Here is a 26837-nt window from a genome sequence, read left to right as displayed (position 1 = left end):
TGTGTGCAGTCAACACCATTTAATCCCCAAGCAGCAGAGTGCCACTCCAGAAGCTCACCTGGATTCAACAGGAATGTGCAGGGACAAAGTATTGTGTGTAACTGCATCATATACACTATATGAGGAAACCCTTTTTTGGTGCAACTGTCAAAAGAGTTACTGTGCAGTGCTGCATTATTAATACAGTGCAACATGTGAAATGAGTTTCTCTTCAGTCAGGGACAAGGGGATTTTATGTTTAAATGTATAACAAACTATTTCACTAACCAATACACCCTACAGTATGAGCCTTTTTGTCTGAGAAAACGTGGCTTTGGGTCAAAGGAATGTATTTTACAGGTGTTTCACATGAGAAAGTCCTTCATTTTTCAGAGAAACCCTTCATCCTATCCCTTGAAGACACCACAATTATAGTTAACATGAAATAATATGTTTACCTTAAAGGAACATACCACCAGACTTTTCCTCACTGCAGACTATTTTCTAAAGCCATTGTTTAGATTTTTCCCAAGTGCTGTCAGTTACTTGTTTCCTACAATTTTTGTACAATATGAATATCAACTTCAGAAAGTTTATGATGAGAAATAGGTAAACAATGTTCAAAAATGAACATCATGCAAAGTTGTTCATTTAGGGCAGTGATATTTACGGCCCACGACCAGATTTGGTGAAAAAGGGTGGCGGTTGTCCCACTGACCATTTTCTCATTCACAATGAAAATACATTGATTCACACTTAGAATTATTTATTTATACTTTGAATGTATATAAGGGTTTAAAAAAATCATGAAAATAGAGCTTGTTTTAAAGTATGGGAGGATCCAGAGGTCCTTGCTAAGCCCTGAATGTCTTAATCCTAGAAATGCCCTCTACATACACCTGACCTGTGTGGGGCTGCCGCGACTGGCTTTTTGTTGGTTATTATTTGTTTATTCATGTTATCTGATAAATATTATTCATGTTTGTTTATTGACTGGCTGCTGGCCTCCTGTCCTTTTGCAAAAGTGGCCCCCGGGCAAAGTAAGTTCCCTGTATCCAAGTAATTCTGATTTAGGGTATTACAGTTGTAAAAAGGTATTATATGTTAATGTGCAGGTTGAAACCTCTTACATTTAATTTTCACACTTGTTTGACGAGTAGGGAGGTTTGTTTCTCTGTGAAGCCGATGCATGAACACACCAAGCCTATGAAACGTTCTCAAACTGGAGCATTGAGGATTCAAGTTGATTTTCATACTGCACTAAACCGATTGTAAACTAATGGTTTAGCCAGGATGGTGCTAAAACTTTGTAAAAAAATAAATATATAGGCCTATATATAGTTTGGTATATTTGATATAAGTAGGCCTAAATGGAGGCAATGTTAAACTTGGTATGTGTTAGCCTTTTAAAATGTAATGTTCATTCAAATGTGGCCACTCAAAACTCCGGACATAAGAGAGGGTAAGTACAGGAAGCCAGCTGTAGAGATAATACTGTTAGATTTTGTGCATACCACATTATTTAAATACACTATCCCCACGAGCCACAATAGCAGCACACAGTCTTGATCACAAATGTTCTGAATAAGATCACTTCTGCCATCTGGTGGATATAAGAAAAATAACAGATTTTTGTATGTGTGTGTGTATTTGAGATGAAGCTAAAATGTTAATTCCCTACCTGGTGTCATATCTGGGAAAGGGGATAAGAAAATCTAATTTGCATGGAATTCAATAAAGTTTGACCAGTTATTGCTTAAGTGATTTTCATTATTAGGTTATGCCTTTATAAATTCATTGGCTGCTTTCTGTAGAGAAAAAAACTAATTATCACGGTTGATTATGTCCTGCATGCCTGTCGTTTCTTAATTATATATACAATATCCATAGGTTACTATACATGTCACAGGCTTAAATTGTGCACAAATCAGTGATTGTAATCCAGTGCAAAGGGCTGCGAGAGGGGTTGTTGCTTGGATACCAAACCTGCATCCATTACTAGGGCTTTTAAACAGAGGTTTAGCATGAGCAGTGTGGTTTGCACCTAAAGTGATATTAGATTCATAGGAAATGTTTCCTGCAGCAGTGGGTCTTAAAATTATTTGCTTTATAGAGTGGATTTATCAGTGTCTGTTTAATTATGACAATAGAAATTCAAATTCAAATTTGCCTTATTGGCATTACCATAATAAACTGTACGAGCCATGTAAGTAAAGCATTTCAAATTTAAAAAGGATGACAAATGGTTTGCACATAAATAGAATACCATAATGCATGACAATCATAAATACTTCATAAGAAATTATATATATATCACAAGTATATGTAATTGTGAGAGTACGACGGAGCATTAGGGCCACATCAAGGGAAAAAAATGAAGGAGGAAGATGTGTTATTTATTTTGCATTTTGAGAATAAAGTCAACATGACGAGAATAAAGTTGAAATACTTTTTCGAGAATAAAGTCGAAATGTCGAGAATAAAGTCGAAATGTCGAGAATAAAGTCAACATAACGAGAATAAAGTTGAAATACTTTTTCGAGAATAAGGTCGAAATGTCGAGAATAAAGTCGACATGTCGAGAAAAAACTTGATATTTCAAGAATCAAGTCGGACTTTTGAGAATAAACCAAACTACTAGCTATATTACCTATCACGGACCCTATAGTATTCTACAAAATGCATGAACTCTTCTCTTTTAGCACATAAACACAGTATGATGATAAGTATTAGGAATTTGAAGAGATTGTGCCGAAAATTGCGTCTGTTCAGAAGGAGAAACCACACAAACTTGGAAGAGGTGGCCAACTGAAATAGCTTGTAATGGACAGATGCGAGGGTATCGATGGTTACACCTACGCATATGTTGTATCACAAGACACAATAAGACAATTGATTTGTCTGATCCTGATGGAGTGGAGCTCATTCGAGCGCGGCACTCCAAGGACGTAACCCATATCTATGATGTTTCCTACATGGCAGCTGGCATGGCGGACAGTCGCTCTATTAAGTGATAAAGGAGTTGAATTTATTCTCGACATTTCAACATTATTCTCGAAATGGTATAGTTCAACTTTATTCTCGTCATGTTGACTTTATTCTCGACATTTCGACTTTATTCTCGAAAAAGTATTTCAACTTTATTCTCGAAAAAGTATTTCAACTTTATTATCGTCATGTTGACTTCATTCTCGACATTTCGACTTTATTCTCGAAATGCAAAATAAATAAAAAAAATATCTTCCACCTTATTTTTTTTTCTTTGATGTGGCCCTAATGCTCCGTCGTATGAGAGCCATATTGTTCCTTAAGGCAGCTCTGATATATGTTTTGCTTCCATGACAATGTCAATTTTTCTTCAGGTGAATATGGAGACTTTGTTGATGTTTTTGCTCTTAGAATGTAAGGTATTTGAGTTTCATTTAGGTAATCTTTATGAAGGTTGCAGTGTTGCCAGAAGTGTTGCTTTGTCTTGATAGTCTCTGGTCTACAAGTCTGTTAGATAATGTATTTCTCAGTTTCTGGACCCTCATAGTGCCCCAGTTAATCTAAGTTTGCTTTTAGTTTTATTATAGATGTACAATGTTTGATGTACATTTATTTGTCTTTGGATATAAGTTGGTTGATCCACAGTTGCTCAGTCTGTAGGGACGGGGCTTGGGAACCGGAGGATTGCCAGTCAAGTCCAGCATGTACCACTGTACAGAGTATGGAGTATGGACTGGTAGCTGGAGAAGTGCCAGTTCACCTCCTGGGCACTGTTGAGGCACACCTGAGCAAGGCACAGAAGAGGACTTCTCTCCATCTTCTCCTCTTGGTAACACAGAGCTTTGTGATGGCAGCTGCAGCTGGAAGGTGTTTTTAGAATTGTATTGCTCTTTTTTTGTCCTTATTAAAAATAAAAATTGTTGTTTGTTGTGTTAATGCTGACTTCACTGACGTTTCAGTTGGGTGTGTATCCTATTTGTCTTAGTCTTGGTTTGTCAGGGACAGTCGGGTAGCTGCTCTCACATATGCCTTGATAGTTTTTGGGGTCAAATTTAAACAGTCACATTTTTAAATTTAAGGATCACTCCAGATATCAGGGAAATGCCCTGCGAGGCTCACTGGCTGTCCTTAGTTTTAGGGCCTGAATTGTATCTAATTATATTATAGTAAGTAGTAATAAATGTAATGCTGTAAGTCTAACAGCCTCACTTATCTAATATAAATGTCTTTAAATATTGTTTTCTGGTTGGGCAACTGAAGCCTTTGACATTCAATTTGTAAGATCTGGACATATTCCTCCAAGCTGTAAAATAACATATAGATATGGCTAGCCCAGTATGAAAAATATGTCATTTGACATTTGCAGTATTCACAAAATTCTAACTAGTTAACTAGCTGAAAAGATGACCTCTCCAGCAGGTATTACTAAAAAGAAGCACATACTTGGGTATTTGGTTCTTTATTCTAGCTCATCTAAGCCATGTCACCACCAGGTGTCAGTAAAGGACAATGGATCAGTAGGGGAGCCCTGTACTCAATGAGGACATACAGTGAAATCACAGTTATGATTTACTCAAAAAGCAGTATGTTATTGATTGAGAGCAAAAAGCTTAAACAAGTTCAAATATACAGTATGTTTTTATAAAGTATAAACTATAATATGGTATAAAAAAGTGAATAAAACATTCTGAACATAGACAATTGGCAGGTGTAATTTTTTTTTTTTGCATTAGCATTATATACTTACAGAACATGGCTTTACACAAGCTGTCCTACTTTATATGCCATTTTCACTTCTCCACATGAAATCTGCACACTGGCCTTTGACCTGCTCAGTCTCAGCCTTTATCTTTGCATGGCTTATTCTCCTGATTAAGTGTTGTGAGTAAATACCTTATTAAATCAACGAGAATTTAAAAGCTTCTGTTAATAGAGCTTACAGGGAGTGTAGTTTAAGACAACCAATTACTGATTGACCATATACTGTAAATTGGGGTCTAGTCACATATAAAATGGACAAAGTTGATTCATGTAAAAACAGCATTTTGTGTCTTTAAAAACACACATGATTCAATATATAGGCCTGTTTTTCTACACGTGATGTGAACAAATCTTCTACCTCATCATGAAATGTTTGCCAAGTGGTACTCCCTGTGGTCTGTCATTTGATTTCAATAGCAGAATCTTATATTTTGTTAGGATCATTAATTGTGCCTTTAAAGAGTAACTGACTGTAAAGAAACTAACAAAATATATACATATACATTATATAAAAACCCTTTATGGAAAAGATTTTATGCAAGGTTCTTGTTGGGCTGATGATCACATGGGCAGACACAGGAAGTGTGGTGGCAAAGCTCAGAAAGACACACCCTCTGCTTGCAGGAACTTCCTCTACTGAAATCATCATTCAAATCTACTATTCACACACTAAGCATTTTCTGTGAGAAGTAGATTATTGTTGATGTGGTTTAATTTTTGTATCAGTACCTCAAAAAACATGCCTGTGTTGGCCCATTGTGGGTAGGTGTGGGGAGGGGCAGTTCCACGGTGTTTGGTGTTTTAAGCGCCCAACGTCGTCTTCCAGGCAGCATGGAAGGAACTAGGGTTAGGCATGGGTTAGGGTTAGGGTAAAGGCCGTTTTATGCTTCTGCGTCGAATCGACGGCGTACCCCCGCAGACCCCTCTGCGTCTACGCCGGACCCTACGCTGTAGCCTGACGTGAACCTCTCGAAAAATGTAACTACACGTCGCAGCGACAAACGTCACTCGGCCGTGGCTGAGTAGCGTTGCATATCCCCAGACTCATTTCCTGGTTCTCCTTCTCCATAAACATGAAATCAAGGAGAGGGTTAACTTTTACTGCTGTCTCACCTTGGTCTGAAAACACAGGGGAGACACTTTGTTTCTCTCACTATGACTCTAGAGTCGGTACTCACTCCGAAGCTAATCGCCGTCACTCTCTCACTTCTCCCTCGCTCTATCACCCAGTCCCCACACACACAGGCTCGATGCACACACCAGCGCACAAGTATAAACATCAGGCCACTTACGTAGGCTACGACGAAAGCTCTGCGTGGAGCCTGCACAGAACAATAAAACAAGCTTTAGGGTTAGGGTTAAGGTTAGGGTTAGGTGCCTTGAAGTCGACGGTCACAGCGCTGCCTTGAAGTCGACGGTGGGGGCTTAAAACACCATTGAGCCAATTCCACACTAATCCCATCTGGGCCTAGTCGATTGGCTCATGCGGGAGTACCAGGACCATGATATCTCTGGTTGATTTGTGTGTTGAAGTGAAGTGTTAGGTTGAGGGATTGTGGGCCAGGCCATGGGCCTGGAACTTGCAGGAGGGTGATCAAGGATTAAGTGTCAGCACAGAGTACCAGGATCACAAAATCTCTGACTGATTTTTGACAGGGCCGCTGCAAAGTGAGGTCTGTCCCTGAGCGAGTGAGTGAGTGAGTAGGCGCAACAGTGTTTTCTGGTCACATTTTGCCATTTATTTACTTCTACTACAGATGGTACTATCTTCCTCTGAAGTTAGCAAAATGTAACTATAAATTGGCAAACATATGGCTTTCTACAAAAATCTTGTGTGGTAATAAATCCTCAACATTTAACCGGGTGACCCTTGCTTCTTTTCCCCTGTAGCCAGCTGGGATTAGGAGAATTGATCACTAGCCAGCTGTCATCAATAAGATGGCCTGGCTTCTGTTGATGGGCCCCGGTGGGAGGAGGGGGCCATTTAGAGGCCTGCAGGTATGGTGATGGAGATTCATTGGTCTGAACCTGACAACTACTGCAGAAAGAGGGAGTGGTGCCTAACTGTACATAGCCATGGCTTACATCCTGCCACAGGAAACTCTAGCAAACCTCAATGGAAAACAACAAGGGTGTTTTTTTAGATTGACATTGCCATTTCAGTGTTCAAGAGTGCTGATACAGCCTACCCTGTATTTCACTTTCTCTCTCACTTGCTGTTTTATTTAAGCTCTTTTTAGCCTAACATGAACTAAAAGTATATTTCGCTCTTTGCATCATTCCTGATCTGCTCATTCATCAGGCCCTGATGTTTTCGCTGAGTAATGCAATGCTTTACAGAGCAAGGAACATACAGTATTTGTGGGTGGATCAATGAAAGGGCCCCTTTCACAAGGCTGACTGTGGTCACAGCTTGCCCTACCCCTTGGTTTAAATCCACGTGAAGCTGATGTTTAAGTTTAGAGACTGGCCGTCAGACTTTTCACAAAGCGAGACAGCTGGGCCTGGTGGGGAGGCTTTTAAAAGCAAAAGTTTTGCTAAATTATTCCTGAGAATGCATAATACATGACCCTGAGAGATCACAAGGGAAATGAGAGGTTGGAGGGTAGTTAGAGTGAGTGAGGAAGAGAAGGGGGCATGAAATCTCTCCAGCCTCCATTAGCTGTCTCTGTCTACCGGCAAGCATTCCATTCCTTCATCCTTGTTTCCCTCTGTCACATCATACATTCACAGATTTCATTCACTTCTCACTGTCCTACCCGTCCTTGAGAAGTAGCTTGGCTCCAACAGTACTCACATGTCTGTAAGTCATTCTCAATCACTGAATGCTGGATGCGAGAGGCTGTGTTTTGGCTGCAGATTAAGCCACTTATCACCACCAAGGTCTGTTAATTAAACTTAATCTAATTCGTCCTCTGACAAAACATTACCTACCATATACATTAATCTGCTGTGTGTCATGTGGGTGTTGTTATTTACCAGAAAAAAGAATGCCTCATTTGCATGAAGGATAACAATCCCAATATAGAATAAAGTGTGTCCATGATGTAAAGACTTTTCTGTGGCTCGCATTAGTCTGGCCATATTTGACAATTATGAACAGACGCTGCGCTTACGCTCTCTGTTGCACATGACTCCTTTCATACAAATTGGCTGTGATTTGATTTGTCTCCTCAGTGGGTTATAAATGGGGTTGCATTTTCCCAGCTTACTGGCCATGTCTTGTCTGAGTTGGCCTGACATTGAATGTTACACCATTGTTGCAGTTCATTTTGGCCTGGCCTCAGATGCCTCAGCAGATGCTCAGTTGTATGGTATGTGAAACAGGGGTGTCAAGGACAGACTGCAATGATGTTGCACAACCACAGCCTTTTAAATTAACTCTGAATGCAATAGTAAATGAGTGGGATTAATATTAACAGTCTTCACTCTGTTGTTTTCTCCTGCTGATTGTCTTTAAATCGATATCTGAGAAAAGGGGAGGTGGAGTGGAGGAAGAGCATCCTTGCATCTTTGATGAAGAGTGATACTGTGAAATTAAAGAGGAGTGCTGTATTAACTATTCTCCTTAGCACGTTTGATAAGTTAAAACAGTATTTAATATTGTGAGCAGGATTTCCATCATTGAAGCTACAATAGCAGTTAAATGACAAGAAACATCTGGTCTTTTTTCTGTACTTCCCTGCATTACAATACAAGGACACACTGTGTCATTGATGTAACGTATCTGAAGCCATGCTCAAGTCAAGTCAATTTTATTTATATAGCCCAATATCATGAATCACAATTTTACCTAAAAGGCTTTACAATCTCTACAGCAGAATCTCCTACATCCAGAATATCCTGGAGGATGAAGATCCAGATAAAAACATCTGGTCAAGCACAGAGAGGCCTGAGGGAAAAGAGAGGGCAAGGAGAAAAGAGAGAGGGAGACAGCTTGGACGCCCATGTGCTTGTGGGGCAACAATCGAACAGACAGTTGGAGAGATGCAGTGGTTTTCAGAAAGTTACCGGGACTGTCGTCGGCAGGACAAACATGGACTGGAAGTATTGGGCTTAATCTAATCTATTGGCTCAGCCAGGATCATCTAGTGGCAGAGCTGCAGCACCAGCAGTTTCAGACCTGCAATTATGGACCTGCATGTTGCAGTCCAAGGAAAATAACAGCTGACTATTACAACTCAATAGTTTTTTTCTTCATATAGCTGTTGTTTGAGGTAATTGGGTTGTTGTTGTTTAAGATTATATATTGAACAATTTAAACCTATAAAATTAAAGACGTTTGTTAACCGGAGAGTATCGCGTTTTTCCTGAAGTGAATTGTCCTCCTGATGACTTCGGAGAGGGATGGTCCTAACATGATTTTATTTGTGAAAAGGAAAACTATAGGTCCAAATGAAATAAAAAAAATATCTAAGCTATACATTTGTGTGTTATTGAAATAATTTACATATGTTTTTTTATTTATTGATTCAACAGTTGGCTCTGGACACTGGACACCCAAGTGGTTGTTTCCTTTTCCAAGAGGACACTGTAGCTGTTTAGTAAATCAGCTCCTTGTGAGATGAGTACAGTTTAGAAAATGCTTCCACCAAAACAAATTGAGGAGAAAAATGAAACATTGTTGGGAATCTGGTATACATACAGATAGTTGTATAATATACTTTTTAAAAACCAGTTTTCACTGATTTTTAAAGAGTAGAGCTCCCTATAGCTCCCTCTTATGGAGAGCGTGCTGAATGGTGTAGAGTAAGTTTGTGAGTGAGTGACAAGCTCTATGGGGTTCTTCACATCAAATGTTGATATTTTTTTCTATATTAAAACTATAGCGCCTAGTGTGTGAGTGTGTGACATGTGTAAGGCATTTTCGAATGTTTGGCCTTGAACTCACACATTCAATATAGTCTGTGTGATACTGGGGAGATAGTGCGCGCGCACGTCTGAAGAATACTGTGATTGCGCGCGCGAGATGCTGGGTTTAATTGTACACGCACGTGCTTATGTGTGCACGCGTTTTGGGTCTTATTGCGATTGCGCTCTCGCAGTCTTGAATTTGTCCCGCGGATGCATGTGAAAGGGGAAGCTCTCCTATTTGCAAGCACTGCGAAAGTGAGCAGGACGCGAGGCGATGCGCACAGCGGAGAGTCCAAAGAAGCGGACGAAGTGAGCGAAACAGATTTCTGAGGACAATGAGACGAAAGTGCAAGCTGTAAACATAAACGGCAGCAGCAAACCCTCAGCATATAAATCAGTATTCCCAGGGCTTTTGAGCACACGCCTCCAGAAAGCTAATCGGAAAAGGTCGCGTGCGGGGTACGCCGTCTGCTCATTATCTGACCAGGACGGCTCCGACCATCCGGCTTCAGACGCTACGGTGCGTCCGATGATGTACCAGCAGTAGTGATCCAGAGAAGAAGACGAGCCGCCCTGGACAGCAAGTCCACCGTGCTTTGAGATGGGCTGTTTTTACACTGAGCAGGGAAGGGCATTGCTGTAACGGGTCATGGCAGGGGTACACGCTTCAGATGTCGTGTCGGGACATGTTCTGGATCCTATCATCGGCGCCCCGCCAGCCCAGGGCGCGACCAATACAGCGGGAATCACCGGCGGTGCGGCCGCGCTGACTCTGACCAGTACCCGGGCGTACTTGGAGGTGTCGGCCGCTGCCCAGGGCTACGGGGCCGAAGGAGTTTACACCAATGGACGGTACAGGGAGCACGGCAGTCCAAGGACCGGGAGTGGCAGCCGTGATAATTCCGCCGAGAGAAGTCAGGGAGCTGGAAACATACCTTGCAGCATCATGAAGGTCGGTTGATTAAAACACTTAATTCTTGTCAACGATTGTCAAGGTGACACAAGGGGAATTTGGTAAGTGGCTGTGGCACATTAGCGCTTAACAAAGCAATAAAAGGCTCAGGCATAAATAAGCCCAGTTAGCCTACCTAAACTGTGGTCCAGACACTTCCAGTGGTCCTTAAGAGTTCCGTGTACTTCAGAAAAAAAATATTTGTGCATCTCTCTGTAGAAGTTTATAACACAACGAGAGAATGCATTATGGGATTACCCCGAATTAGACTGTATGTCCCTGAAGCAGAAATGTGATACACTCATGAAGAATAGGAAATACTTAAATCTTCACTTAGGCTATGCTGTTTTAAGTCATACTTAGTGGATGTCCCTGCTTGTTGTATGCCAAACTCACTGATGAAATAAACAGACACTTTAAGATGAGGTCAGCTGTGATAATCATCTTGATAAAAACTGATATTTTTTACATAGGTCATAAACTCCTCAAACATGCAGGTTGCATATTAAAGGTATATGTGTTAAAATGTAGGCCTTTTACAAGAATACTAACGTTTTCAGTAGAGTTGCAGTACACCCACAGTTCATTTTTGTAGGAGTAATAGCAGGGTTTGGCGAAAACAGATGGAGCACAGAATTTGGTGTGCTTTGAAACTTTTGCCTAATATAAACCTGATTTGTGGGCCATCTCTTTCCATATAGCTCTTTCAGTAATGGATAGTGTGATGTTAATGTTTTTAATGGTTTCCCAGCCCTAATTAGTGCTCCCATTACTGGAGGTTAATTAACTGATCTTCCACACACCGGCATAGGCAAGATGGCAAGTTTCCTCATATGATTTATATAATATTACCCCATGTTATGCTTTTTAGTGCACAGTAATGCATTGTTTTTACAAGTGCAAGCCGTCAGCATGTCAGACTTGGACATGGGGTCCTTGGTGGAGATACAAGTATTGCGTAGGTGGGTCACACTGGAGAGTTGCATTCTGTCATATCAGACCTAGTTTGCTTAGCAACTGACACCAGAACACTGGCTAATTCTTGTTTGTTCCATATTTCCATTGTTTTAATGTTACATGTAGTCAACACAATTTAATCTAAATAAAGGTACAATTCTTTGCTGTTTTCATCCTGATCATTCATTGGTATTTACAACGAAAACATTTGTTCTTCGTAAAAAAACATATCACATCTTGAAAGCCTTAAATCCCTAGTCTTCCTCCAGAAACAATCAGTCCACCTCTGTGAAGCTCATGAGCAAAACATGACAGGAAAGCTGGAGTGGATTGTGCTGTATGAATGTGATGGATAAAAAGCCTTCAAAGACTGATTCACTGAATATCTTGTTCGTATGATGTTAGATAGTAATCCTGCTGAGCTTTGCTAGCGTAGTGTGATAAAGTACAGTAAATTTTCATGTATTGTCTCCAAAAATAACCAGGGACAGCTCTAAAAATGAGTTCATCAGTGGCGGCGATGCACAAACCCATTAACTGCACCTGAGGCTGTTGATGTGTAGTTTCCATAATAAAGCCATGATCTCACTGCGCAGGAAGGACACTACCTGTGTTTTAGAAATTCAAAAGAATCTGCATACTGTAGGTATTTGAGTGTCATTGTCTGACATGCCATTAAATGTTGGTGGACTCTTGTCACTTGACTTGAGTGTGAATCTCTACGGTTGCATTTAATGACACCAGTAGTGATTCATTATACTCTCTGAGAAGTGCACTGACATATCCAAGGCTCTTCTTCTAATGTCAAAAACTGATCAGCTGACTAAACTGATACAGGGAAACTGTACACAGAGCCTGAACCGTTTGATACTTTCTCATGTTTAGCAGGTGTGTCCAAGTAGGGTTTGATTTGCCTGAGCACCTCTAAAAAGATGTGTTGCACATTATAGTGAAGAAATGATACGCACTGTGTGAGCAGAGCATGGTGGGAAACTAGGTCAACCATTCTGTAGACTTGGTTCATGTATAGCTTCAGCACTAATACCAAAAATCTAGTAGCCTATACCGATACTAACAAAAGTATTCTGCGTCAAATCGATGGCGTACCCCCGCAGACCCCTCTGCGTCGCTGCGAACCCCCCTCCGAGCCCTCCGCTGTAGCTCGACGTGCACCTCCAAAAATTTGTAACTTTGCGTCGAGGCAACGCAAACCGCAAGGACTGTGATTGGTCAACTCGTCCTGTGTGTTGATAGTCGGTGTTTCAAGCAGCCTACTGTGGGGAGTAGCAACATGCTTGTTCACTGACATAATCTTTGCAAATAAACTCAGACATATTTGGTTACAATGACGGGGTTATCCGTTTGTAAAGTGTCTATATGTCAGTAACGTTTTGAAATTAGCACTTCACCAGCAAGCAGTACTTTGTGGGGAGTTGTGCTAAAGTTTGATTGCCACCATAACATAAACTGGCTGGCAGACACCTCGCAAATAACCTCAGACTTATCACTCCCTAGCGTTATGGCGGTGAAATGCACCGCGATGCAAAGCAACCCCGACGCAGAACTCCGAAAGGGTCACGACGCCGTAGGAGCGACGCTGTAGCTATGGCATGGAGTTGACGCAGAACCATAAAACAGCCTTAAAAAAAGACAAGAAAAATAATAATAATACTTAAACATTAATTCCTTTATTTAAACATTTGGGGGGTGGGGGTTACTGTAGAAAAATGAGTACCGTCATGTTTTCAGAATGTTGGTACCGAGTAGGTACCGATGCTCATGATATCCCTATTCAGCACAGCCACCCACACTTGAGCAGCACTTTGGTGTGTGTGTGTGTGTGTGTGTGTGTGTGTGTGTGTGTGTGTGTGTGTGTGTGTGTGTGTGTGTGTGTGTGTGTGTGTGTGTGTGTGTGTGTGTTTCAGTGGAGGTATAAAAGGTAAAGGGGCCACGGGTCCATGGGAATAGGGAAGCAAATGAGGAATCACCACACTGCATTACCTTATTAACTTGACCCCTTAACAAGCAAATCTTAGAAGAGAGGAGTTTGTGTGTCTGTCCCTTAAGTGGGCATGCAACTTTGTCCTCTTGCCGTTTCCTCAGCGGGGTGACAGCGTCATGGTGGAGAGGCTGCTAAGTGGCTAAAGGGGGGTTTGTGATGAAGCCTTGTTATGTAATGCTAGACTGTGGACAGCTGCAAGGCCAGCTCCAGCCTGGCTCCTGGGTGGAGGGAATTGACAGCCAGCACAACTAGGGAAGGATTTTACGAAGAATATAAGGACGACACTATTGCATCTTATTATTATGGCATCTCTCCCAAGCATTTGCCATATCTTTCCTTTCTTCTTTATTCACTTGTACCCCCCTCTTCCCTGCTCTCTGTCGAGTCCTTAACCTTAACAGCAAATTAAAGGTCAAACATTTATTTTCAGAGATCTGCAAGAAAGAAAAAAAGAGTTCATGGTTGGGTTAAAAGTAACATAAAAGAAGGAAAGACATCGATGATGTAACACATTTAATGTCCATTGGAAATTAAGATCAATAAGGATCACATGGTTATCAGTCTGTCTTGTGTAATTAAGGTCCTCTCTCCCATCCATGTCCGCACTCTGCCTCCATGAGTGGCAGGATATCAATTCATCTCTTTCATGACCTCATATAATAGATTTGAGCCAATATGACCCATCGTGCCCCTCATCAGTTAAAGAGTGTACTGGCATGCTCAATAAGGGACATGCATGATTGGTTCATGGATCGGTCAGTCCTGTCGACAGAGTGAAAGCTTCTCTGAATGAAAGAAAATTGAGAACATCAGAGAGGAGGAGGTGATACTTTGATTTTTAATCAGTCTAAAAAAGAAGAGATTCAACTCATTTCTATTTAGGTCAACTACAGTTGGAATCTTGAGTTTCAGGGGATATTGAGAAAACCATGTTAATGTCTTTTTAAAGAACAGAAAATTCCTGCGTTAAAAACCTTGTGGTGTAATTTTGGTACCCTTGCATCTCCAAACCTTCCTCTGGTGAAGTGATAGAAACACCGAAACAGGGCACAAAAAGTGATGTCAAATAACCACAGGCACTGAAATGCTGCTCCCAATATCAAAGTCATCCTTCCCCACTTACTGACCATTTAAATAGAAAAAGCAGTTCAGTAATGTGTTTGACCACCTCTTGCCCAGATAGCAGCTCCCACACGCATCGTGCCAGATACTCAACAGAGGACCTGTAGTGTCCCAGTCTTTAAAGTTGACCATGCAAGCATGAATGCTTCTCATAACTGCCCAAGGTTGGGTGGATGGTCTTTTTTTTTTATTCATTCTACAGGGGTTCAGCAAGATTGATATCAGGGATGGTCGCTAGGTCATTTTATCTGAATGTTCCTCAAATGTGGAGAATGTTTTCACTGTGACAGGCTACATTATCATATTGAAAATATCTGTCCCCTCAGGGGAACTTGTCGCCTATATGATGAGAAGATTTACTCTGGCATTAAGGCATTGATTCTTCAGGTATTAAGATACCCTGTGAAAAGAATTGGTCGCTGTGTTCCAAATGTGTAGTGTGACATTAACTGGGATGGAAATTAGTTAAGGCACCCACGAATATGGTTTTTCGGTTATTTTGCACTTTCCAGCAAATTGTCAGTTATCGCTTCACATGCAAAAAAAAGTGTCTAAATGGAGCTGCTGTAGCATATATTTGTTCACATACTGACATAGACTTATGCAAATAGAAAGGGAGGGCCCACTTCTTCTGCACAGCCTGTTGTTTGAGTTGGAATGTAGATTCAGCTTGGGCTTACTCAGACCTCTCAAAAACTTGTATTTGTAACCAAATAATGGTGTTATTTCCTAAATATCCCCAGAAGCCCTAAAACTCACTTGAGTTGGAAATGATTTTTTCAATAAAGAGCATACATGCATTTGTTAATAATCGAATGATGTCTGCTTGGCAAGATCAGCTTGATAAATTGTTCAGTAGTTGTTCTAAAATATTCGTCCACTGCAAACTTTAGGCAGTCTCCTGCATATTGATGTTTTGTATGTTTAAGGCAGGTTTGATGGTATGGCCATTAATTTATTAATCTTATTCAACAATTACACAATACAATTAATAAGTGCATGCCTTTGTTTTTATCTTTAGGCAGCAGCAACAAATTGATTAGCAATTCTAGAAAGAAGAAGAAACTCTTAGTACATTTGAATTGTCTCATAATGTCAGTAGTGTCATCTGACAGTTACAAGCAATGCACAATAGTAATTGATTTTTGACCTTTTGTATTTAGCTACATATATTTTCAGAAAGCCTCCTGGAGAAAGAAAAACAAGTAATTAAATGTTTTTCGTTGTGACATTTCAAAAGTTAACTTAAAGCCTGTATAGAAATAGCTGTACATGATCTGTCAGACAGGAGCACAGTGTCTTACATTTCTGACCCCTGTTAAATCCTGTAGTCAGGCTGCCTCCACTCCTGGCTTTTGTTAAGCTATTGTGAGATTTGGCTAATCCTCTCGACGACTGAGGACACCTCAGTGCGAGCTTGAACTTATAACACTGATCACATTTAGTGGGATCATCTGAGATGGTGATGATGATGATGAGAATTGGAACGAAGAGTGTATCCACGCCTCACTGCTCATATCACAGGCTTTACGTAGATGAAGCGCTCCCCCCTAAAAAAATGTAATTCAAATTAATGGAATATAGATCGAGATCCAGAAAGTTAGAATAAAATGCAGATCTCTTTTAAGGATTTTAAAGTAATTCCCATGTCTCCTGCAGCAGCACCCGCAAACTAAACGCTTAGATATTTTTGGAGAACCGAGATCTGCACTGCGTTGAAAAGGAGGCAGCAAAATATGTGAAGTGGTGACGTCTGGCTGCTGAATCATCGCTTGCTCTTTTGGCTGCTTCTCCCAAAGCAGCAATGTGCAAAATACAAACATCTCAAATAGGCCTCTTTGTATCTGAAGCCACAGTTTAGCATCAAACATGGAACAAGGTCAGTCACCCACAGAGAAAAACTGAGCTCAAAAGCCCCAAATACATTACTAGAACAAGAGGGATTAACATCTCAGTTGAGTGAATTTAAAAAAAAGAGGAACTGTGATTTATGTATGTTTTATGTTTGTGTTTGGCTTGTTACTTCAAGGTTATTTGATGGACCTAGTAAGTTTCTCTTGTCTCTCCAAAATGTCTTATCACTTGAAGCTGCAACGCTGTCATTAAAGTATCAGATCAGAGCAGATCCAAAGCAGGGAAATATCAAATAGATCAGTCATAGTCTGAGTAGTTATGGGAGACATGATAGAGAAGGGTCTATATCTGAGTTTTTGAAGCTTGATTTCCAGGGTGTGTCCAGGGTCCAGTCCAGGGTGTGTTTGGGGTGATTCCTTATATTGATGAGTCATGCCAGACGTGTGCGACAGTGATGACACCATATGGGGAGCAGGGTGCTGAAGTTTTAATGTATTTTCTCTTTAATGTAAATCTCTGGGCAGGACATTGGTTTGATCAGGAGATGATACCAGAAGGGTATTGGCTCTCCCAGGATTGCTGTTGTCATTTCAAGGACATAAGTAAGGATGAGTAATATTCAGATTTGTCAGGCTGGATCTTCCCCAGGTTCACCTAAAGGAACAGTGGTCTGATGGATAAATAGGACAACATGTTTGTGAGAGATGCTGCACCTGGCTTTGCTCTGACATGTTTTTACTGCCTGTAGAACATGTGGCATTTTTTTGTGCAGTAAGACTGGAAGGGTATGTAACGGCACACTCAGAAGAGTGCTGTGTGACTAAGGATGATGAAACAGTTTGCAATCATCAAAACAGTTAACCAAAATAAAAAATGTGCGTGTTCATTTTTTAACATTGCCATTTGAAAGCAATTTGAAGTCCACAACTATCCATTGTGGGATCGTGAGCTCAACATTTGTGCTATTCTCATTCTTTTATTTTTTTCTGTCATGACATGTAACGCCTGTGTCTCAGGTTTCACATCCTGTTATAGTGCAGACTTAAGTGTGAATCCAAGGTTTTTTCCAGGTAATCCCACTGATGTGAAGGAAACACAGGAGATGGAGTCAGCTCTGTTTCTTTGGCTGTCTTTCCTTACCCAATTTAATTAAAAACCGCAGAAAAGGATGGCAACAGCTAAGACCAGCACCAAGTCCTAATCAGGCTCGCTTTATTTACTCAGACAGTCAATCTGTTAGGTTAGGCCTGCCGGATGGAGCGTAGTGTCTTCACGTCTGCACCATTTCATTCTGCTGTTCTTCCTCTTCCTCCTGCCGCTGCCCAGGGTGGTATGCTGCAACCGTCTCTGTGCCTGAGATCAGAACTCACTGAAATCATTTTCAGTCACAGTCACTCTGATCCTAAATCTTAACGGTGAATGTTGCAATATTCTTGCACAGCTTTTCTCAATTAAACGAAAGAAAATTCCCATACAAAGAATTAACCGCGACAGAAGAAAATTAGATCTGCTTCCTGAGAGAAAACAATAAGACCAGGGAATTGCAGGAAGAAGGAAATGACTCAACTTGACCATATGACCTTGTGGGTGGATCTGCATTAAGGCATGCCAGAGCGATGTTAAGACATCATAGATATTATTAGGTGTTACAGTATACTGTATCTGTCTGTACATAGTCTGAGTCATATACAAGCCAAGCTGCCTTGCAGCTTTTTTGACACACGCATGTATATGTGTAGACAGACCGGCCATCATCAGTGTGTTTCAAACGTAATCATGAACAGCAAAAGTTCTCTTGCAGGAAAATAAATCAAAAATATTGATTGCTAGCCCCAGTTATCTCTACTTGAACTGAAAGTACATACTGCTGCATTTTTTGGTAGTTTCACCACAGGTCTAATACAGTGGTCATGCAAGAGTGTACGCTTGTGTTTGGAGGTTTGAACTTCTATAGATTTGAGCGGAGACTTCTCTTGTGGAGCTGCTGAAGAAAAAAACCCTCTGGCTTTCTTATGCTGTCTAGTTTCTATATTTTTTTCTCCCTTGTCAGCGTGGGTGCCAGGGTTGTTCCTGGGTTCTGTCTGCACCGCTTTTCTTTATTTTTAAAATTTTTTTTTTTTTATTGCGTTCTTCAACTCTTTTTGTTCTGTCTAACCTGTACCATGTCAAGACCCAGCCAACCACGGACCTCCGCTTATTTATAGACTTTACAATCGCGGGCTTTATCTTATATTCACCGATTCTGAAAGCTGAACAACACAAAGTGTTTTTTGTTTTCTTTTGAGGTCTACAAAGCAAAGCAGCCTGCTGTGTTGTCAAGGCATGATGGATAGACATGATGAGATTATCTTATGATCAGTTCACAGTGTTCAGTCATGTAAGGTAACAGTGCTGGGTGTCAAACCTCAATACTATTTTGGTACTGACTGAAAAGTATCGGTTGCACATCAAAAACTGTAAAATACTGAAAGATGGTATTGAATATCTCGTTCGATTTGCAGTCTTACTTTCTTATTATTTCAAATGTAATATTTTCTTCTTCAGACTTTATTCATTGTTTTGCTTCCGAAATCCAGGTATTTTATCAGCAGTTATATTAAAAAAAATAAAATCAAACGATAACAAGCTGAGAAAACAAGCCTCTTTGCCTCATGAGAACTATACCCTTTAAAGTCAATATGGTTGTAGAAAAACTGTCAGTGATATAGAACTCCTTTCCTATCATTTAGATGCAGATTTTTTACATACATCATAACTCCAAAACATTAGCATGTTAGCATTGTCATTGTGCATTGCCTACTTTATCTTCTGGGCCAAAGCAGTGCTGTGGAAAAGTACTTGCATGGAACTCAATGCATTGCAAAAACCTGATGCAAGGTGCACAATGCATTATACTGGAAACAAGTCATAGAAATCTTTCGCCTGTTAAAAACCGTATGAAAGGGAGCCTGGGTAGCTCACCTGGTGGAGCAGGCGCCCATGTGTAGAAGTTTACTCCTCGACGCAGCGGCTGCAGGTTCGACTTCGCCCTGTGGTCCTTTGCTGCATGTCATTCCTCCTCTCACTCCCCTATCACATCTTCAGCTGTCCTATATAAATAAAGGCCTAAACCCCCCCCCCAAAAAAAACCAAAAAAACCAAAAAAAAACTGTATGAAAGAAACCTTTAAGCCGGGGAGCATTCTATAACATGTTCTAGGTTTTGGCCTTTTATAGTGATGTTTATGAACAACATGGGCCAGTGTGTATAGACAGGCTTGTTATATTCTGATGTCTTTTTTACCACTGTGGTTGATGATAGCCACTATTACATAGACCTTGCCAGGGATTCACAGATGGTGCCATTTTTCTCTTTGCCCTGTCACAGATGGCACAAGATGAGGACATTTTGGGCTTTAAGCACAGGAGCTGAGTGTCTATGTGATTGGAAGGCGGATGTGATGTACAATTTAATTGTTTTGTTTGATTCAATGATTGACCCTTTTTGGCATTTTGTGTTGTTGGAAGTCAACCTTAGCATGTGGTCAGAATTTGCCTAGAAAATAAAAGTAAAAGAGGGAAAGATCAATGTTAAGCTCTTCTATTCATGCATATGGTGTTTTGTTTAATGTTTCTAGAATTTACCGGTAGCTGTGGTGGCTGCCCCCACACATAAAAAATTTCTAAAATAAATTGCATGTGCCTTTATTGATTTGACAAGCTGAACATGAGATGGAACTAAATTTCGTTTGACCCGGAGCCGTTCTAGCCACCATTGGACTGTAAAATGGAGGACAGAGACGAGAATGTGCTGCCTGGATCATTAACTGGAACATTTACTTATACAAATCTTCTTCCTGAATAGGGTTGGCTACTGAAATCTGGCGCCACTGATATGTCTGCACTTCTCTCTGATGCTCTGAAACAGACGTTACAGGCAACACAAACACCGCTGCACGTGACGCTAGTTAACACTATACTCAACAGCAGCTAACATTAGCCTACCGCTAGCTAGTTAACACTATACTCAACAGCAGCTAACATTAGCCTACCGCTAGCTAGTAGCTGGATTAAAAACGGTTACAATGCTGACAGCTAATTCTAAACAGTGTAAAGTTTGTCTGTATTTCACTGTAGAGGGTGTCGGTACACGATCCGTTCTGCCTGCACGATCCGTTCTGCACATGCGCAAGATAATACTGTTTTACCGAGGATACGACCTGCACGATCTGTTCCACGCTAGCCTATGGCTGACAGCTAGATTCAGTCTAAAATAACGTTAACTCAAACTTAATGGGAAAAGCAGGCTACAGCTAAATTAAGACTTCACAGCAATAACAATACAGACAAGTATTGAGTGATTGTATTTTAAATGAGCACAAGTAAAGTAGAACTGACGTAACAGCTGTTATATATGTTAGGTGTTTGTTATATATGTCAACGTTTATTTTCAAGTTTTATTTTGAGGGTCTTTTAAAGTTATTACATGCTGTCTCAGCTAGCAGTTAGCCGAATTAGCTGTTAGCTAAACTAACGTTAGCTTGCCTGTGGAGGCTAACGGCAGACCGCTACAATCAGCTAGCGGTTAGCCGAATGAGCCGTTAGCTAAACTAACGTTAGCTTGCCTGTGGAGGCTAACGGCAGACCGCTACAATCAGTTAGCGGTTAGCCGAATAAGCCGTTAGCTAAACTAACGTTAGCTTGGCTATCGACCGGAAGCGTGGAACAGATCGTGCAGTGTCGTAAATCCTCGTACAACCGCGCATGCGCGAACATTTTGCGCATGTGCAGAACGGATCGTGCAGGCAGAACGGATCGTGTACCGACAGAGGGTTCAACACCGGGGTGTAACAATCTGCAGCTGCCGACGTCGGAAAAACGCAGACGGTGTGTTCAATGAAACTGGTAATTTACATCCTTGTGGTGCATTCAAAGTTATTGTTAAATGTCCTTTTCCCATCTGGTAGTTGTTTTTGTCGTTGAACAGCAATTTACTAGTGAAGTAAGTTATTGTTATAATTATTACATTATTATTATTAAATCATTTAATTTTGACCACATGGCCTTAGCAATAAACAAGTTCTTTAATGTCACCAACTGTTGTTTAGTACCTTTCTTTTTTTTCTTTTTTTTTAACTTTATTAAAAAGTATCGGTTCAGGCACCGTTAATTATGTATGCGATTAATTTAGATTAATTAATCACAGAGTATGTAATTAATTCGATTACATTTTTTAATCGATTGACAGTAGGCCTGCAGCGACGCGTCGATTACGTCGACGCATCGACGTCAAAATTACGTCGACGTCGTATTTTTGCGTCGACGCTTCGCCACACACACATGTGGGAGACCAAAACATTGCAGGAAACAGCAACCTCCTCACAGAATTCCCAACAAAGCCCTGCAAAAAGCCCCATGAAAAGATGAAGTCCTAAAAAAACAGCTCGCCCTTAATCATCGAGGGTATGGGAATACTTAAAATATAGTCCCAAGTACTAACGTTAGCTAAATTAATTTCATGTTTGTGTAGTGTGTTGTGTAGCCTGCGCACTTAGGTGGTGCTAGCTAACTATCTTAGCTCTCCGTGCAGTTTGTTCGTGCTAGGTTAGTAGCTAACGTTAACGTTAGCTAGCTACTGGCGCCTAGGCAGCTGTGTTTAGCTAACGTTAGTTATCATCTAATGTTGGCTTGAATGGTAGCTAGCTTACAGCTGCAGAACACAGCTATCTATAGTAGCTAACGTTAGCTAACGTGAACGTTAGCTACTAACCTAGCACGAACAAACTGCACAGAGAGCTAAGATGCGTTGGTTAGCCTAGCACCACCAAAGTGCACAGCTGCATTAGCATGTAAACCTACAGAATAGCAGTTAAGAGAGTCAGTTTGATTATGCATCAGGTTTTATGTTGGGACTGTTATGTTGTGTTAAACAATCCAAGGAATGTCTGTACTGTGCACTGCACAGTGTTTTTCTTTTTTGCACTACAACTTGATTTTTTTGAACAAGAGAGTTATGTTGGTACTGTAAAAGAGTAAACAGGCTGGCCTTTCATTTTGTATAACAGTAAAATAATTATTTTATTTTGTGTAAAGCAGAAGATTTTTTGCTGTGCAAAATTGTTTAATAAAATATATTATTAAGAATTTTTTGGTATATTTTTGAGATGCATTATGGTTTTTATTAATCGAGCAACAGAAAAATAATCGTTATATTAATCGTCCAATTAGTCGTTAGATTAGTCGACTAATCGATAAAATAATCGCCCGATTAATCGTTTAATAAATAATCGTTTACCCCCAGCTCTAATTGACAGCCCTACTTTCGTCTAACACAGGAGACGTTACTATTCATATTCTGTTCATCCCAAATCTTGTACAGATGTTACTGAGGCCATCTGTCTCTTCGTTTCCTTATTCATGCTGCCTGTGACTGAGTATAAGTTGTCCCCGGGTGTCATTCTGCAGGTTACAGTGCAAGCACGGGCATGTCACTCAAACATTCCACTGATGCTCGAAACACACACACACACACACACACACACACACACACACACACACACACACACACACACACACACACACACACACAGCGAGCATTTCCTTTGCAGCGTCAGTTTGTTTCTCTGCGGCTTAAACAGAATACATTTTTTATTTACCTATCTTCGTGGCTTCACTAAATCACTTCTTTTCACATTCTACAAGTGTGTTTTCAGCTCAGCGAGGGAAAGCTCCACAGTATGTCTGTGTGTGTGTTCAACTGTTCTGTACAGTACATGTGTCTAGATGGTTTATGTATATTTGCAATACCGTACTGTATGTGTGTGGCAGTTACTGACAGAGGACGCCTTCAGTCATCCTTGAAAATATATAAAATATGAGTTTGGGGATCGAAGGCTTAGATGCAGGGCTCTCATGCAGTCCCAGCTTTCTATCTGTTCTGTGCCCTCTGGTCCACAAGGCTTCAGCCGCTGAATATTCTGCGTATCAGTTTGTATATTTATGTTTTCTCTAAAAGTATACAGTTTGTGTGTAAAGGGGGAGCGGCCTGGGCTTTGCTGTGACTTAAGAATGAGGGATTTGATGGGTGTTCTTTGCATTGCATGTAGGGGCCATGAGAGAGATGAATCCGGACGTTACAGTGTGAAATGTGATACTGTGCAGTGAGTTCTCCCCTGGAGCTGGGAAAATAAGACAAGGAGAAAGTAAGAGGCCATAATGACAGAGAGTGAGTTCATTGATGTTGGTTTTGTTGATAAAAACGAAGTAGCCTAGTTCAAAGAAGAAAATTAGCATTTTAGATGCAGTTGTTTGTATAATAACCAGGATATTTATGCTTATAATATTTCCATTTTATCTTTTAAAAGGCACTGTTAAAGGGTGTGGAAAATGTGGGTACACTTCACTAAAAAAAAACTTGCAGCAAGTTACTGTGCATCAAATCAAAGTAAAGTTAGACTCAAAAACAAAAAACTGTAGGACTTAACCACAACCTGCCAATGCCGCTGCAACCATCATGTTTGCATAAGTGCAGCACGGTATGACAATTCACACTGGCTCAATGCTATACTGGAATGAATATTATTTCCACCACCTTGTGTTATTTCTGCTTCTACGGCTGCAGCAGCAGCAGCTCCAGCTGAGCCTCACAGTGAGCAGTGAGGAGCAAACACCTTTTTTCCATCACAGCTAGCGAAAAAATGAATCAGGAAAGAGTCGATAAAAGTCACAGAACATGCAGCAACAAACCAAACAGTAGAATCCCTGTGGTTTACCCCCTACCCCTCTCATATTCCTACCAAAGAAACGATCAACATTTCCATATTTGAGCCTTAACTACACTGCCAACCATTTCTGATAGCATACTGTAAGATTAATTCCCTATCCAGACAGCCATTAGTTTTTTTTGTGTTCATAGACTTGAATCTATCCCATGGAACATGTCGACTCCATGTTTTTGTCATTGTGAGGTAGTTGTGAGCAGAAAACTCTCCGGAATGGTCCATTCAAGGAAACTCTGACCTTTGACAATTCCTGAAAAAGAAAAAATGATTTGGTCAGGGTTTGGTTGGTCCTTACAATTAAAATGTTGCTGTTTTTGCAGCCTTGAAGTCTTGAAATGTAGGATTTTTTCCTCAAGTACTTGAATGCATCCACAAAGAAGTTTTTTTAAACCATCCATGTTTGCAACTGCTTGAACATACAAAAGAAATGTGACTTTTACATTTGAAAACATCACTTAATCATTCTAGATATTCATACTGTAGTGCAATGAAAGAAAACTAATGACTGCCTGGAAGCAAATTAATCTAAAAACTGAATGAAAGTACATGCAATTAGTAGTTAATGGGCAAAAACATGCCAAATTACCAGCATGGCCCTGTAATAAGTTCCTTGTGCCAAGGAGTCCTTTTTATGTGGGCACCTTATTGCCATTGCTTAATGTCAGATTCCAATTAGGCTGAACAGAGCAGGCCAGTCAGAGTAAGTGGGTACAAATTCTCAGCACAGGGTGACCCATTTGTCAACAGCCTTGACAATATGTGTGAGGAGCACTCGTTGTCCTGGGCCTTTTTTTAAGATGGAAACAGAGGTGTAGAGGAGGAGGAGAGCCAGTGTTCACTGGTCGGTATTGGATATCCAATTTTGTGTCTGTGTGTGTCAGTGTTGGAGGAATGGCTTTCCAATCATGAGCGAGTGTAACTTTGAGTACATGATTGTATGATTGTGTGAAAAGGTCAGACACTCATGCAACAGGGAAGTCAGTTTGGTAATCAGAGAGAATTAAGGTCAGTTCATAGCTCTGATTGTCAGCGGGTTGACGGGTGCTGAGAGGTGTGGGTGGCTCACAGCATTGGCCAAAAATAAACTCAATCTCAATCTAACTAATTGAGAGCTCAGCATTGATCTAACAAAAGATACAACTGTTCTTAAAGCTGAAACATTTATAGTGATTATAGTTAGATTGTGTTTAAATTAGTGCTGTCAAACGATTAAAATATTTAATCGCAATTAATCGCATTAATGTCATAGTCAACTCGCAATTAATCACAATTAATTGCACATTTTTCTCTATTCTAAATGTCCCATGATTTCTTTTTTTTCTTTTCTTTTTTCATTTTAATGCTCTTATCAACATGATACAACGATACTTTTAAAACGGTGTCTGAGCCGAAATATATATATATATATATATATATATATATATATATATATATATATATATAAAAAAAAAAAAGGAGCACAAAACGGCGAAAACAACCACTGGCAGTTACAGTCTGGTGTTAGAATCCTCTACAGTGAAATACATTCCCACTTTACACCGTTTAGCTGTCAGCATTTTAACCGTGTTTACTCCAGCTGCTAGCTAACAGTGGGTTAACGTTAGCTGCTGCTAAGTATAGTGTTGACTAGCGTCCCGTGCGGCGATGTTTCAGTTCCCTCTAACGTCCGTTTTCGGAGCATCAGAGAGAAGCGCAGGCATTTAAGTGGCACCTAAATAAGGCACCGAAATCCGCGTTGCTATTCGGTCCGGTAGATAACTGTCGTTAAGGCACAGGTGCCGTATTAGCACCCCCAAATAAAAACTCTTTGGATTTACGCGATTCCCATGGATGATCTTTTCCCATTCAAAACGGCTATTTTTGCTGAAAAGTGACTAGTTTGCAGGTATGTACTACTCTTTGGCCAGCTCGCAAGCCCAAACAAGAGTGTCTGTTGTTTTGTTTCCGGTCTAGCTAGATCCGGTGTGGTGTTGTAGTTTTTCTAACGTTACTAGTTGTTGCAACAGCATGTGCAAAAAACTACAAAGTTTGCTTGGCCAAAAGAACGTTAATCGTGTGATAAAAAAATTGACGGCGTTAAAATGGGTTTGCGTTAACGCCGTTAAATAACGCGTTTAACTGACAGCAATTTAAATAATAAAATCATCAACTGCATGGTTGGCATCTGGGTGTTTATGAAAGATCATACTTTTGGTTTTGAAAGATTGGAATGTAGCCAGATCTTTAAAAAAAGAGAAGATCATTGTTGTGTCTCCTGTTGCAAGAAAATGCTGTTCACTATGATTTACAGTAAAAAGGGGCTACAACCATACATTATGTTCACAAACAACTAATTCATTGATTATTCTGAATCACTTTAGCAGATAAGAACACTTTAAAGTATTTTTTAAGAACAAAAGTAAATAACAGAAATTAAGTACGTAGGGTATCTGTAAAGAATTGGTTCGATATTTTGGAAAATGAAGGGGTATTTGAGTTCCTGCTATGAGTTAAATGAGAAGATTGATACCACTTCTATATCAATCATGTCTGTGAGCAAAATATGAAGTCACCGCTTGCAGTTGATTAGCTTAGCTTAGCATAAAGACTGGAAACACAGGAAAACAGCT

At 40.3% G+C, this 26837-nt stretch overlaps 1 protein-coding gene across 1 annotated transcript in view; it reads left to right on the top strand.

Moving 5' to 3' along the window:
• Positions 1 to 9732: 9732 nt before the first annotated feature.
• si:ch211-210g13.5 (inactive phospholipase C-like protein 2) overlaps positions 9733 to 26837 on the top strand; it is a 71175-nt gene continuing 54070 nt past the window's right edge. Inside the window, exon 1 of the mRNA XM_031312394.2 lies at positions 9733 to 10534. Coding sequence (XP_031168254.1) covers positions 10232 to 10534 — 303 coding nt within the window. The 5' untranslated portion in view covers positions 9733 to 10231. The remainder of the gene's footprint in view (positions 10535 to 26837) is intronic.

This window comes from Sander lucioperca, chromosome 21, assembly GCF_008315115.2.
Source record: "Sander lucioperca isolate FBNREF2018 chromosome 21, SLUC_FBN_1.2, whole genome shotgun sequence".
Lineage (NCBI taxonomy): Eukaryota > Metazoa > Chordata > Actinopteri > Perciformes > Percidae > Sander > Sander lucioperca.
The sequence above is the reverse complement of the archived record's forward strand: the minus strand, read 5'-3'. Positions and strand labels throughout refer to the sequence as shown.